Genomic DNA, 15,935 nt, shown 5'->3' on the forward strand with positions numbered 1-15,935 from the left:
TATAAGTGTGTATTATATATACACACATATATGTTTACACACACACACACACATATATATATATAGTATGTGCTTTTGTGAATGTGTGTATTACAGAATTATTGAAGATTAAACAGGAGAAGGAAAAAAGAAGTTAACTGACATGTATGGGAGGTCGTCTTTAGCCAGCTTCTAAACTTCTTTCTGCAGCCTGAGGCTCTCATGGTTTCCTCTGTGTTGTAAGGGAGGGACGTCATGGAGGGCAAAGAAGTGAGGCCCAGTGAATCTCGGAAGATGAGTAGAATTTCCAAGACAGTGGACGGTAGGAGAGTTTTCTGTGCGGAAGAAATAGTGTGTTTAGTAACTGAGAGCACGGTGTCATCAGCAAACTGCAGGTGGCTCTCTGTGACAGGAGCACAGGATGGCAGTGACACTGTCAGGAGGAGCCTGATGGTGATAAAGGACCTCGTGTGATGTGACGGGGGTTAGACTGACCCTCTAGACCGTATGGATGCTACTGATGGGGTGGTTACTGGCAGGTGACGAGATTTGGTGTTGGCAGCCGAAGTGGGTCATTGGGGTTTGTACGATAGTGAATAGTTTATTAAGTCATTCCTAACAAAGACTTCAGTGGTCCCCAGTCGGCCAAATCCATTACGTGTTATCCGGGGGTCACCCCAGTAAGCTCCAGCGCCCTGCCCAGCTCCTGGCTCTCTACCCCGGCTCCCCTGTACCTGCCCCACACCCAGGCCAGACCGGGCTGCTTGCTGCCCTCACATGAGGTGGGGCCAGTGTGTTTGCTTTTACATTATTGTAGGACATCATTTGTGACCCCGAGCTCTTTGACACATTGATACGTAACAAATGAGATTCTTTTCCCTCTGTCACGCTGTCTGTCCTCCCAAACCAGGGAAGCTCCTTTAGGCAGAAACAAATGATTTTAACCACCTTTGACTTTTTCCCATAATAATAAAATAACCTTGCAACACTACCAAGAGTTGAAAAATGAGTCATTACCAAGAATGCTTGCAGTGCAGCGTGTCCAGAGTGATCTCGCATGCAGACACGTTTACGTGGCAGTCACCATGATATATACACACCCTTGTTTATTTCCTTGCATTTTTATCAAATTCAGTTTTTGGAGGTGGTGACATATGCTCACACTCCTCAGTGTTAACGTCAGTGTAGCCACTGTAAATGGGTGGACTCAGAAAAGGATGGTTGCTTTTCCCTCTTCCATTTCCTAAATAGATCTTTAAGGAACATTCTTACTTTTTTTTTTCAATTTTATTTAGGAGTGTTCCATTAGGCTAGATTTATGGAAGGGGATTGAAAAATCAAACGATTTGGGTAGTTCCTGACCCCCGAAGCCTGTCCCATATGATTTTCCGTCACTGCCACCAGGACATGAGAAGTCGGACGTCCCTCTGACTCCACAAGTATTTGCTAAATTGCCCAGCGTACTCTCATTTTTAAGTTAACTAAAAACCACAGTTTAATGTTAATCATTCCCTGTTTCTTTTTTTGCCTTTTGTTTGATGTGTTTGATTTTTGCTTTGTTTTGTTTCTGTCTTTCTAGGCTTGTGGCTCATGCAGAAATTGAAGAAATCCGGGTCCCTTTTGCAGCTGACCTTCAGGGATAACACAGATCTGCGCAAATGCTTCCTCTACCAACTAAGCCAAAAAACAGGTGCGCGGCCCCCTCCGCAGCCCCTAGCGGCAGTGATGCGTGTGAACTGGAGATCCCAACCCCCAGACCCGGATTAGCGTCAGCGCTAGTTCACTGGCTCCTGGAAGGGCGGAGTCAGGAGGCGCGGAGAGGCCCGCGGGCCCCTCGGGAGTGCGGCAGCCCTTGGGCCGTCTGCCCCTGGCTGTGAGCGGCGTCGCCAGGGGAGCTGGTGCGCAGTGCCCTCTCTGCAGCCGAGCTGTAGCCCCTATGTCCTGCCAGGCTTTCAATGTCCCAATGGCACAAGCCCCGAGGTCTGTGCGCCGCTCACAGCTCCTTCACCCAGGTGCAGAGCCACCACAAAAAGGGGCAGGGAAACACTGTGCATTTCTGTTGACAGTGCTGGGGGAGATGGGGGTTCTTCCCGCAGGCTTGGTGTCACACCTCCTCCCACATTCTGGGGTGAGGACATGCACATGGCTGTTGAAGACCCTTCCTGCCCTGGGGATGAGCAGGTCACGCACAGCATGACCTCCCTGTCCACAGAAGGGGCAGAGGGGCCGACCCATTGTCCTGCCCCGTCCTGCTGAGGAAGCTCTCCTGGCCCAGGGTCTTGTCTCGCGGTCCGCGTCTTCCATCAGTTTATAGACACTGACTCTGATGGTACCTCTGCCTCCCTGCATGTGAGCTCGGCATAGCCCTGGGCTGATGACAACTGTGGCCAGGCTCCTTACTCACTTCCGTCTTTGTGTGCTGTGCTGAGCCCGCAGGGTATCCCTCCATGGGGAGGCAGGCTTGGGCAGGGCGGGCAGTTGGACCACAACGTGGTCACCCTGGAGATGTCAGTGGGCCCCACCCACTGGGAGCTCGGGACCTGGGGCCGCCCCGCAGTTATCCTGAGTGAGGGCAAAGGGCTAGTGTTTATACCCCTGCCCTGCACCTGCGGGTTACTGAGGCCAGCCAGCCAGCCCCCAGCACACGGTCTGGGGTTGTGATCCTGGATGAGAAGACTCAATTCAGTGGAGGCAGCCGCACAGGGTCACTGAGTCCAGGTGGAGGACCGGGGTGGAGCGCTGCCGGGCCTGGAGATCCCTGATGGGCTCTGGGGGCAGAAGGAATAGGCTGGGAGGCTCTGTCTCAGTGCGAGAGACTGATTGCAGGGAGGCAAGACTACACGCAGGGGATGAGGTCAGAGACTTTTCCTGAAGCAGGTGACACAATCGGGGCTGGAATGAAGGGCACTGTGGGGCTGAGAAGGAGGAGCCCCACACTACATTGACTTCCTTGTGGACCCCGTGGCATTCCCTGCCCAGAAAGGCTTTCTTGCCACTTACGTGTTACTCAGTGTTCACAGTAGCGAGCTGTGTGTCTCCCTAGCTTCCAAGGCCGATGAGGACAAAGCCGTCATCTTCCCACTAACGTGCAAATCCCCTTTCAGCCTCCCAGAGCGGGAGGTCCTCCGCAGCGGCTCGGCTGCTGTGCCTGGTGTCTTCCCCTTTCCCTCTCTCGGGGGCAAGTTTGCACAAAGTGTGCAAAGCTGAGACTGTAAGTTGAAACAACCTGGATAAAAAGTGCCCGCCTGGCTTGTTGCAGGTCTGCAGTATTTTAAAAACGTCGTGCTGGTTGCTTCTCCCCAAGACCGCTACGTGCCATTTCACTCAGCCAGGATCGAAATGTGTAAAACTGCCCTCAAAGACAGACACACAGGTGAGCCGCGTTGCTTCTATTTTTTTTTTTTCTTTTCATTTCATTTCACTTCACTTCATTTCATTTCTTCTTTTTCTTTCCCTTTTCATCTTCCTTCTTCTCTTCTCCTCCTTCTTTTTCTTCTTCATTTTCGTTTTGTGTTTGTCTTCATCTTCGTCTTTGTCTTTTTCCTCTTTTAGTGACTTCTCAATTTGAAAAAGCCAAAGGGACCCGTGAGAGTGACTATGCCTGTGAGGCACATCTGCTGTTCTGCCCAGGGATAGGAGAAAACCCATCCGGTGTTGTTTTTCTCTAGATTCTGCCGCTGAACTCTGCCCCGACCTCCTATCTGTCTTCCCTCCTTGCAGGGCCCGTTTATGCGGAAATGATCGACAACCTTCTCCGCCCGCTGGTGGAAGCCAAGGGCTGCACTTTAGTCCGACACAACGTGTTCCACGCCTTGCCCAACACGGCCAACGCCCTGATTGGCCGAGCCGCTCACATCGCTGTGCTGGACTCTGAACTCTTCCTCGAGAAATTCTTCTTGGTGGCGGGACTCAATTACTTCAAGTAGTGGCTTTGGAGGGGCTCTGCTGGAAACATTTAAGACCCGTGAGAACTCTGGTTGAGACATCCTTTTACAGACCTCCGTCATTCCAGGGTGGCGCTCAGAGAGGGAGGCACTGAGGGCTGGAGGGTGGGGATAGGACCGGACAGCCGAGGTGCTTTCATTTGGAGACTGGGGAAAGCTGAACCCACAGTGTAACAGACAACAGACTTTGGCCGAACCTGGCTAGCCACCTGGAGTCTCATTCAAGAAGCTTTCTAGGAAAATTTTGGGAAAAATAAAGAAACAGAATACTTGGAGTTGGTGAGCCCACCTTCCTTGCCACCACTGGCTCACAGGGAGGTCACTCCCGTTTAACTAGATTTGTCCAGTCTGTTACCAGTTCATAGCTTTATCATGTTTGATGCACACAAGCATTTCAGAACTCAGGTTAACCTCTGTGCAGAAGTGGAACATATTTGTGTAAATATAATCCTCATAGATTCAAATGTGCCGCTGGTTCAAGGCAGTGTGTTGCCCACTCTCTCATTCTCTCCTCATGTTTTCTCAACGAGGGACAAAGCGAGGCTTTAGAAACTCCAACTTGATTTTGTAACAGCAGTGGGCGGGGCAATTTAAGGTATTGGGGGAGATACAGGCAGTGCTACCGGTAAATGCAAGTTTGTTACAAAGAACGTAACTGGAGGGGGACAGGGTAAACTAGCTGCTCCACCTTCTTCCCCAGACTCTTTCTATGCATAGCCCTGGTCCACAGGTCGTTTCTGTGATGGCTTGAATCTTTGTCTGCAATAGAGAAGACTGACTGAGCTAAAGCTAGCAGAAGGAGGCACTGAGATTAATGCACACATGTGTGAAGCTCCTGCTGATAAACTTCCAAAGACATGCTATGTTAGCATTTGACGCACTTGCAAAAAACTAAGACCATTATTACCATGGCCAGCTCTCCTCTCCGTGCAAGGGGAAAGACATCTCGTTGGAGGAGTGCTGGGTTTCAAACCTCAGGGGAGCTCTCAGAAGGGTGCTGGTTATCTTGCACTGGAAATGTCTTCTTGCCTTAGGAAAATAAAAGGGCTAGGAAAGGTCACCATTGATTAAAAACCAATAGACAATGGGGACAAACGTGAGAGCAGAGAGTAGAAGCAGTCAGATCGAGGACTCAGCCCCAGTTGTTATTGGTCGGTGACTTAAGGGGAAGTTTGGAGTTACCAGGGTGTTTAATACGGTCCCAAAGGCTGAGTGCACTTTGTGGGCTAAAGGAAGCCTGCAGAAGCATCATTAGTCATACTGCAGGGACACATGAGCTAGGACCGTAGGGATAGCTGACCTGGGAGACCTGTCGTCTGGAGGCAAAAGCTCCTGCTGCAAAATTCCCTCCTGAAAGTATGGAAACTCGTCTGGGACCAGGTTCCTGGGCCGTAAGATTGGTGATGGTCACCAGTGCCGTGGTGAGAAGCCAAGTGATTCTTGACTCATCTGAGAATTTTAGTTTCTCGTATGTTAAACAGTGTGACTCTGGAAAGCAAAGTAGACCATGGAAAACAAGTCCAGGCAGACGACTTTGAGGAGAGCAGACTAAGGAATTTCTTAAGAAAGGAAAAGGTGGGGAGGGAGCTGACAGACAGACTTCCACGCAGCAGACTGCGGGTTTCTGTGTGTCTTCTTGGAACTCTCAGTGAATCCTAGTCTTGACATGTGTAGGGTCCGTAAGTCCCCTGGTCACTCTGCCACTGGGCATTTTTCCAGTTCCTGGTGGGCATAGCCTGGTTACCTGTGACCCAGGAAGACTTTGATTCCTGTAGAGCAGCCCATGATGTTGTGTTTCCCGGCCCAGACAAGTGCCCACGGACCGTATGTTTGTAGCAACTTCTGCTTTTTGGCCAGATGAGGAGCTCTGCCCCTCTGGTGAGCATTTCATCTTCGTGTTTCCAGTGCCCATCAGCAAAGTTTGTCATTCCCTGGTCATTTGAAAGACCATGCAGCCAGCGGTTATGGAGCCAGGGTGAATCAATGACCATCGTCTTCTCCAATAACCAGATGCCATTTTTAACGTCAATATGCTGTCTGGACATAGAACTAATGGCAATAAACGTCCAGTCGCATGGTGCACCTCTTTTTTACAGGGGTGCTCTGCTGTCTTTGTAAACCCTCTCTGGCCTCTGAGCATCTATTATAATTGTGTAGAAAGTACATCTCTATATTATAAATAAGAGTGTCCAGTGTTGCGTGTCATGCCTCATTTGAAAAGGCTTTTTTATGTCTCTTTCTATCAAAGTATAGATATATAATATATATACACAGAAAAAATATATATGTAATGTAAGACAGGGACGTTGTCTAATTGATTATAAAATTATAAACAAAATGCCTGCCAAGAAAATAGTCTAGTATGTCTTCGTTCTCAACGTAAATTTTGTTTTTTTTGTGGTTTTTTTTAATGAGTTGTTAAGTTTCTCAGAACTATTTAGAAGTAAAAATGACTGATGTTGAGATGAATTGGAATTTGTTGTTCATGAGCCAAATATCCCCAGAGAAGTTGATGCAAATCTAAAGTCACGCTGGGGCAAAATAAATACCTCCATGCCAGGTTGAGAACAACCAGAGTGCTATGCACCTGGGGAGAAGAGGGGGCAAGAACAGACTCTGTTAATTTCTAGAGTCCGCAGATATTTACTGAGCAACTCCCACCTGTGCCAGGTGGGGGCCCAGGGATAGAATGCAGAGTCCCTGCCCTCGAAGAACGCAAGGAAGATCTGGCTGTGTTATTACCACATGATGCAGTGAGGGCTTTGGTGGGGCATGTGCCGGTGCAAGGTGATTCTAGAGGTCCGGTCTTCATTGCCTGGAGGAGGCTGAAAAGGGGGCTTTGAAAGTGAGACTTGAAAAATGAGATACTTCCGTTGCACAGTCTGTTACCACCAAGTGCACCTGCTCATCAATTCATTTATTCATTCAATCATTCATTCATTCAACAAATACGTAATGGGGGCCTGCTGTGTGCTGGGGGTGTATTGGTAAGAATCGGGAGTTTATAGTTTAGGAAAGGACAGTCAATGGGAAATTAGAGCAGGAAGGCCCCAGGGAGGTGGTAGGGATCTGATGGGGCTCATACGGGGGACAGCCAACCTGCACTGGGGATGTGGGGTGGCGTGTGGTCAAGAAGGGCCTTGTGGGAGACTTGATGTCCAAACACAGACACAAGGCTGGAGAAGAGTTGGCTGGGGCCCTCAGGGAGGGAACAGAATGAGTAAAAGGTTTAAGATGAGAGAGAGAGAGCTGGGAGCCTTGGGTGCGCTGGACAGGCAGATGGAGAAACGATTTGGGTACAAGAGTGACAAAGAGGAGGAGTGAGAAGTCAGCTGCCACGCGGGATTTTCTTCTTATGTAAGGAGGAAATCTCCATGGTTGACACTAGTAGGAAAATTTCTGCTCGGTAATGAGGGTCCTGCGGGAGAGGAAGGTCCACCCCCTGCCATCACTTCGCTCTCCAGAGTTGTTGAATTGGAAGCATACCCTTGGGTACTTGCAAAGCCCCAAATGTAATTGACACTTTTTCTGCCACGCTGTTCTCTGACTTCAGTGTTTACTTCTGAGCATTGGTAATCACAGGGCTGCCGTGTACAGGTGCACAGGTTGTGTAAAAAAGAAGAGTGGTCGTGGCAGTGAACACACAGAAGAAGAAAGCTGTGCTTTCTTACTTCGTTCTTACCAGGTGTCCGTCCCAACATCCTTAGGAAGAGTGGATGGTGTTCTTTAATAAGCCAAGCACCATGTCCTGGCGTCTGGATCAACTTGATCAACTTTTTTCCCCTGATTTTTTTCTCATTTAATTTTTCTTTCATTGTTTTATTGAAAATCTATTTTATGTTGGGTGTTGTATGAGGCTGTAGAGGTATTAAGATACATCGTATAGTCCTAAACACTGAAAGGGTCCGGAGCAACGACACAATGTAGTGTTTTATTCTTAGCCGTGAGTTTTTAAATTAAAACCGTGGAATCTCAGAGTTGGAAGAGAAACAATGGGTCGTTTAATCCAGACTCTGTCTGATCTTTAGCGTCCTGAGCTGTGCTCTTCCAACCTCCACTGACCCCAGGGGTCTTCATCCAAGTGTGACAAAGTGAGAGTGGTGACATTACTGACAATAATACATGCATGCGTGCTTTTTTTTTTTTAGATGAAGAGCTGTCCCCATGAAGACTTTTCTATGCATTCAGGGTGCCTTCTGAAGTCTTTCTGAGTCCCTTCCTCTTTTACCTTTTTTTTTTAAAGCTTTATTTTCCATGATATCTCTTTATCGTTACACATCATACCAGAGATACCCCAATAGAAAGCTCTGTGGAACATCTAGAAAAGCTGGACTCTTCCCAGAGACTCTTCTCATGTTGACTGGTAGCAACGCACCTCCGTACTCAGTGGGCCAAGTTCTGCAAACCGGTTTTAATTTTAGGGAAAAGTGACCCAGTCACACAAAGGGATGTCCTCACCATAGAGAGCGGGGCTGCTAGACCAGATGTAAACGTAAGGACGTGCGGGTTTGTATCTAAACCAGGCTATTTCCCTACAGCTGATCTTTTCACAACCAGATTGTCAAGTGGAGAACGTCTGTGGCTTCATTTCATAGATGTGGCTATGATTGTATGACTGTAAGACCCAATCCTCAAACCCAAAACTTCATGACTCAACACAGATTTCAGAGATTTTTAGAGGTAAGACACATGTGGGCTCTCATTTACCTTTTTAGAAACCTTTTTATTGAAGTACAATGTTGTGTCAATTTCTGGTGCACAGCATAATGCTTCAGTCATGTGTATGCATACATACTTTCCTTTTCATATTCTTTTTCATCATAAGTTACAACAAGATATTATATATAGTTCCCTGTGCTTTACAGTAGAAACTTGTATCATTTACCTTATTTTTAACAAGTAAAGGAGCAAAGGAATGAAAGAAACATCCAGTGCTCAACTTTGATTTGCTAGGTCGTGTGCCTGTATGATTTCATGTGTCCTTTAAAACTCACACAAAATACAGAGGATGTTGGGAGAAGTCAAGTAACTTGACGAAAGTCAGTGGCAGAGTCGAAGTTGGAGCCGTGAGCCTCCATTTCCCTCCATTTTATCCTTTGTGCTACAATTCCTCCAACGCAGAGAAGGTAATAAATTGTGAGAGTCTCGCATCTGTTAAAATCAGTATTGGAATTCAAGCCTTCATCTCTTCAACCGTAATCTTACGAGTTTTTTTCTTGTCACATAGTCCTGTACAAGGCACCCACATAACCAATAACTTAGGCAGCAGAGGGGAACGTAAGTCAGTGGCAAAGGGGGTTTTATGAAGCCCTGTCCATGAGCACGATGGGGTGGCTGGCTGGCCTGTTTGGCTCTGGGTTAATCATCTATGTTTCTCAATCACTGTTTCAAATCCTCTTTCTCCTGCAGCCCAAGGCCGCCCCTCCCTAGGCCCTTCCATAGCTGCCCCAGACCGTGCTCTTCCATCTGCTCTCCCCACATGGGAGTGGCTGGTCAGGCCCACCTGGGGATCAGTCCCTTGTACGATCGGTTTGGAACCTGCCCTCGATGGTCCATGAACCATAGATTCCTGCATCAGGCTGAGTCTCAGCTCCATGTCTTGCCATCAGACCTTGGTTTTCTCATGGCTCCGTTAGCCCACTCCCCCTCATTCCTGTGTTCGTGTAGGTCTCCCGCACGTGTCCTCCTCAGAGCAGGAACCACGTCTTGGTTGTCAGCGCCTCCCTGCCGCTCTCCCCAGCGCCAGGCGCAGAGCCGGGGTTCAGTCAGTCAGTGCAGAAGAGGCTGTGCCTCTGGAACGTGGTGTTTTCTTCTTGAGCCTCTCATCCAATGCACAGCGCCTGGCTCCCATGCAGGAAGGGTCTGACCTCGGCTCACGTTTACCCTCTGGCTTCTGTGTTTGCGAGAGAAAAGCAGTTTGATGAGCAAGGACATCATGGTGGTATTTTTCTGTAATGGCAACAGCCACTGTATCTCTGGGGCATACAGAGGGGGATAAGGTCGAGTTTCCTCATCTATAGAACAGGTTTAAAAATGTCTATTTTGAAAGGCAGTTGGAGGGTCTGGATGAGAAAAGGAGAAACAGAGCGTCTGGAGCAGTGCCTGTGCCGAGGAAACATCTTAACATTTGGTAGAGGGGGTGGCGGGGCTTAGCCCTATAAGGGATTTTCTTTATAATCAATCAATACGTTTTCACATGGCCTCAGATTGATTCATTAAGTTACCTTGTTTGAAACTTTAGGCGTAAGCTTCCAGAAGTCAGAACGTTCTGTTGTGGTTCCAAGAGCTTCCGCACGGAGTCTCCCAGCTCCGTTCGGTGCGTGAAGGTGTGACCTATGCAGCAGAACGATTTTCCTGCTCAGGGTGTAGGGGAAGCCATTGTGGAGAGGAAGGGCTGAGACCTGACACACAGCTGAGAACAACTTTGTATCAAAGTGAAGGAGTTTGGAAGAGTTAATTCTGTGAATGTCACTCAGAATATTTTTAATGCATCAAACTGAAAAGACTTGAACCCTTGGGCTGAAATGTCTTTTCTCCCAAGGTTAAGCTTACTGCATTTGGCAAAATTCCCTATTTCACCTTTTTTGCTCCAAGGAAATTTACTAATAACCCAGGTAGATCTGACCACCTGTGTGTATGTCTTTTACGTGTTTTTTTTTTTTTTCAATTTTTTTCTTAAAAGAGTGCACCGCACTGTCCCAACTACTGTCTTTTTTGTACGGAACAAAATCAAAGTCTATGGCTTCACTTTCATTCCCAATTTCCCTGTAACTTTCACTTGGATGCACTTCTTTTTAAATAGAGTTTATTTAGTCTCTGCCTGGCTCTGTGCGGAGCCCTGGTGGCTACAGAAATGAATCAGATGGGACCCTGCCATGTAAGAATTTAGAGTCTAGTGGGGGCACTGGACACCCACAGAAGTAGACGAATGTTCACGGAGAGAGAGTAATATGGCCAGAGAGCAGATGGGAAACACTGAGAACATTGCCTTAGAAGAGGTCCATCTCCTGATGCTGGCGTTCCAGCATCCCAGCAGGGTCTGGATGGAGGAAACCAGCCCAGAGGAGATGCCGCCGTGATCTCTGCTGTGCCGCTCGAGCAGGACATCAGAGCTTCCTGGGGCTGCCGTCCCCCAGTCCGTGTCAATAGGAAATTAGCAGAAGGAGCTCAGTGGTGCAGATTGCAGCTCAGCCTGTCACAAAGCACCCTGTCCTGCATCTGTAGTGCAGAGTCTTTGGATGCTCTGTGAATAATCTTTCTACTTATTTTCAAATTAAGAGACAAAAATAGATTATCAGCTATAAAATGGCCCTCCAGCGGTGTCCATCAACAGGCTCACACTCAGGCTGGACCGAGGGAACCAGCCTACGGCTTATGTGTATTGATCTTGCAACACAGGGCTCTGGGGTTTATTCCGTTTTACTCTATTTTCGTTGAGTTTTCCGGTGTGACCTCCTACCTTCTAGGAGGTAAAGAGAGGCAGGGTCTTCAGCACGGTCCCTTTCTCTGAAAAAGAACCTGACTGTGTAGCTTGATGCCACTGTGAATTCCTAATGCGTATTTATTCTGGGGACAATGTCTATATACAGTAATTGCAACCTCCCCCACACCCTTGGAAATTGTAAAATCGAGACGATGGGAATAAATTGTCAGAACCAATGCAATTCTACTATTTTTCTACATCTGCTCTTTGGTTGGCATTTTGTGTAGCTCGTGATGTGTATCAATGATAAACAATAATAAAAAATCCTTTGACTTTCTTTTGTCAAGACTCCGTGTTTCTGGAACGTATAGCAGCCGCTCTTTAGGAATGCATTGACGGCTGAAGAAGTCATTTCTATATTCAGTCGGAGGACATGTGCCCACAGTAACAGTGTTATTTCTGGGATGCACACTAGGGCCCCTGGTACCCTGGGATGGCTGAGCAGAGCAGTGAGGAGACTCTGAACTGGAACTTAGGAGGATCAGGACAGGAGAGGATGAGGCCCAGGTCTTCATCCCCATGTTCAGTGCTCCTTGATTACTTGAACAATTTAACAGTCAGAGATGTTTATTCAAAATGCCCCTGGAGGGACGCATTCTTGGTCTCTGGCTGGGGGTTTGGCTGAGCATGCCTAGGGGATCGGAAGCAGCTTGTCCTGGGAAGGAGAGCCCACGGTTTCCTGTTACACGGAGAGGTTCTTCATGAGAAGTACTGGTACCCACTGCCCCTTCCAGTAGAAACTGCCCATGAAGACAGCCCCTGCTGGAAAGGAGCCCCCGGGCAGTTCTGTAATCTGTGCGGTGTGGTGTCTACACCACCTGACCCTACTCCTACTGGCCACAGCTCATAGGATCGGGGATGAACAGCTGAGCCAAGGACAGAGCTGCTGTAGACTGGCCAGTGATCTGTACTAGACAGACAGGCAGAACACGGGTGGGGAGAATTAGCAAAACCAGTAAGGATATCTCTATATTTCTAGAAGCTAGACTAGAGAATATAGTAGGGGCCAGGTCTTTGTAGAAGGAAGAGCCTGACCAGATGGCGGAGTCATTGCCAAGTGGGGCGCTAGTGAGCAGAGGCTCTGATCACAGAGGAGATGGCAAGGTAACCAGCCTGGAGCTGCCTGGATGCCTACTGCCAGTCTCCGTGGGATCCCAAGAACCCGGTCCTGGGTCTCCCAGCATGGATTCTGCATCTGAGTGATGTCCAGGAGCCCCGGACAAGGAGAGTTCAAAGGTAAACAAACTGGAGTAAAAAGCATTGGCTTAAGCTGCCAGTTTAAACACATTCTTCCCAGTTTAATAGTCTATGTTCTTTTTTTTTTTTTTTAAGATCCTTAACACGTTGTTCCAAGTCAAGTCTGAAATGTGAAAAGCAGGAAATATTATTTTCCCTGACTTAGATGGAAAGAAACTGAGACTCTAAGAGGCTTAAGAAATTAATCATCTATTTCCAAGACAATTAGTGACAAAGTCAAGACTTTAATCCAACTCTAATTTTATGCAAACACTGTAAGAGTCTCTGGAACCTGAAACTGATGTGGACGGTGTCAGGTAAAGACACACTGCAGCCATCACAGGTTACAAATGGCGCTCACGTCCATTACCCTACTGGGCCCTTGCCAAGCTCTATCAGACGGGACTGTCTGGTGGGTGAGGAGTCCAAGGTAAGGAGTTTAAGTATTCGACCAAAAGTATGTCTCCAATAAATGAAAAAAATAAAGCACTCCATCCTTATTTCCTCCTTCCAGGTCTAGCTGTATTTTCTGCTAAAATGTTAGTGGAGATGCAGTTGAAGATGCCCTACGGTGGCTGGTGTCTCAGAACAGCACCCCAGGGAGAGACAGTGACCTTGACCAGGAAGCGGGAGGTCACCCAGGTGCAGGACGAATGGAGGGCAGGACTGGTTTCACTACCCGCCTCGGGCTTCTGTTTCAGAGATGCGAAATCACTGAGCAGGTGTGATAGGAGGGGCTGTGCATGGGCTCTGAGGGTCAGCAGTGTTCCCTGGACCCCCCTGCAGTGTCGGACAGTGGCCAGGCACTTTTTTTTAATGAAGGCCCTGGGGATCGAACCCAGGACCTCACACATGCTAAGACAAGCTCTACCACTGAGCTATACCCCCGCCCCTAGAGGCACTTTCTTAATCCTGTGAGCCAGTGTCATTTCCAATGTCATTTGTCTCAGAAGGCTGGTTCAGCAATGTGCCTGAGTTCACGCTGAAGCTTACCTTGGTCTCTGAGGCTCATCTCCTCCTGATAATGACTTACAAGACCTTGCTTCACCTGCCCCTTGTCACTTCTCCCGTCCAGTCTGCTTCCCTCCTTGTGCCCCCTCCCACTTCCCTCCTTGTTGGCTCCCGCCCAGACACATGGGCTTCTCTGCTGTTCCTTAAACATATGGCACACCACTGCCTTTGCACTGGCTGTTCCCTCTTCCCGATGCCCTTCCTGCAGTCACTGCTTCTTTCTCCTGCTCCTTCCCTTCCTTCTGGTCTTCATTGCAAAGTCGCCAGCCTTCTTTGGGTTCCGAGAACGTCTAGTCTAAAATCTCCCTGCTCTCCACCCCTTCCCCACCACTCCTTGGTCCTGTGGGCCTTCCCTGTCCTTCATTTTTCTCTCTTGTGCTTCTGCTGACCTGTCCCATGAGATCCCGGACAAAGTGGTAAGGTTGCCCAACTTTGTTGCATCCCATTGGGAAGCGCAGGGGCGGGACAGTGGGAGGGGTTCCTCCCCAAGCACTCAGCCGGGCTCAGAAGACAAACGTCCCACGTGAAGCAGCTCACTCATGGGCCCTAATTCCTGGACCTCAGCTCCCACAAGCAACTTGCAAAGAAGCAAGGGTGAAAAATTCTTCATGGAAAAAATCAATTCGGTTAATACAATTGTGTCCGTTCAATCTAACCCCTTTAGTCCTCCTATTTTTTCTCCATGAAAAATATTAGAAGAAGCATCATTTAAATCTCAGAGGCAGCTGTGGGTCCAGCAACCAAAGCAGTGGCCAGGCCAGATCTCCTGGTCTAGTTTTCTATTTCCCCCAAGGGGCGAGAATCAGCTTTACGCTTGTAGATGTTGTAAAAGAAGGACGTTCTGTAACTGTTGCCGGAGAATGGGAGAACAGATTCTTGCCTTGTGCAGGAAAGAATTCAACAGCAAGGCGTAGTAAAGGGAAAGCAAGCTGATTTAGTGAGAGGCATGCTCCGCAGACAGAATGGGGTCTGTCTTGTACAGAAGGCAGAGCGACTTAGGAGATGCACACTCCGTAAGCAGCATGCAGGCCTTCTCAAAAGACGAGAGGGAGAGAGGCCAAGAGGTGTGGGGTGTTCAGTTTAAAGTAGAAGCAGACACACACTCCACGGACAGAGTGCGGGCCATCCCAGAAAGCAAGAGAGAGCGACCATGAGGGGTGGCATTACTAGTTTCTATAGGCTTGGTGATTTCATATGATAATGAATAGAAACGTTATTCCAACTATGTTGGGGAAGGGGCAGGAATTTCCAGGAATTGGGCCCCTGCCCTTCTGGACCTTTTATGGTCAGCCTAGGCACTGTCATGGCACCTGTGGGTGGGCCATGATGCTCAAGGTCTACTGGAAGTTGAGTCTTCCGCCATCTTGGTTCTAGCCAGGTGGTCCTGTCCTCAATGGCTGTGTCATCCCTTCAGTGCTTGTGCCCTGCCTCCCTTCCTCCTGTCTCATAGCCATTCCCTGACTCTGTGCCCCTGTCTCTCACCCCAAGGGAACTGGAGTCTCCGTCCATCCCCAAGGCTAAACTGCAGTGCCTCACAAGGACACCTTCCAGAGCCCCTCCCAATGCCATCCCCTACTCCTGTGTGTTTCTAAAATCTTTGCCCATGTAAAGCACTGGTGACATTCTTGCCTCTTGAAGGACCCTGTTTTTATAAAGCTTTCTGCTCCAAGTTTCCTTTGCTCTATCCTGTCCCTTAAAAAAAGAATGTACTCCTGACAGAAAGGCAGAGAGTGGCTTTTACTCTTATATGAATCAAGAAGGATCTCTAAGCCCTTTTAATGGGAGACCAGGAGTCAGATGGGTTCTCATAAAGTCCTGGGCTTGTAGGTTGAACATTGACATTTGCTTTTTGGTGTCATATCATTATTAATCCTGCCAATAATATATTTTCCAATAAATTAAATGAAATTTTCTCATACAATCAATAGAAATAACTTTTGGCCATGTTTTCCATGTCCTTTCCATAGTCACCCTTATCAACAGGGCTATGGTGGCCTCTCCTCTTGTCTTGAGGATGATAATTATAAACGAATCAGTGTAATTAATGAACATCGGAGTCAGAACACCATGGGGGGGGGGGAAATTCAGCCCTTATATTTGTAAAATCTCATTTCACAAATTCATCTTTAAAAATGCAAATGTGATATGTTGCTTCCTGTTTGAAACGCTTCCATGAGTGTCCATTGCTCTTAGGACAAAAACTAAATTTCTTGTAAGATCTGACCTGATCCAGCCACCTATGAGCTCTGTCTCATGCTTATCCGTACAGCTCTAGAACCTAG

General features: G+C 48.0%; 1 protein-coding gene across 1 annotated transcript in view; it reads left to right on the forward strand.

Moving 5' to 3' along the window:
- Positions 1-8,769, forward strand: part of FAM135B (family with sequence similarity 135 member B) — a 239,238-nt gene extending 230,469 nt beyond the window's left edge. The window contains exons 18-20 of the mRNA XM_031439672.2: positions 1,559-1,669; positions 3,239-3,352; positions 3,700-8,769. Of these exons, the coding sequence (XP_031295532.2) occupies positions 1,559-1,669; positions 3,239-3,352; positions 3,700-3,905 (431 nt within the window). The 3' untranslated portion in view covers positions 3,906-8,769. The remainder of the gene's footprint in view (positions 1-1,558; positions 1,670-3,238; positions 3,353-3,699) is intronic.
- Positions 8,770-15,935: the final 7,166 nt, after the last annotated feature.

This window comes from Camelus dromedarius, chromosome 20 (genome assembly GCF_036321535.1).
Source record: "Camelus dromedarius isolate mCamDro1 chromosome 20, mCamDro1.pat, whole genome shotgun sequence".
Classification (NCBI taxonomy): Eukaryota; Metazoa; Chordata; class Mammalia; order Artiodactyla; family Camelidae; genus Camelus; species Camelus dromedarius.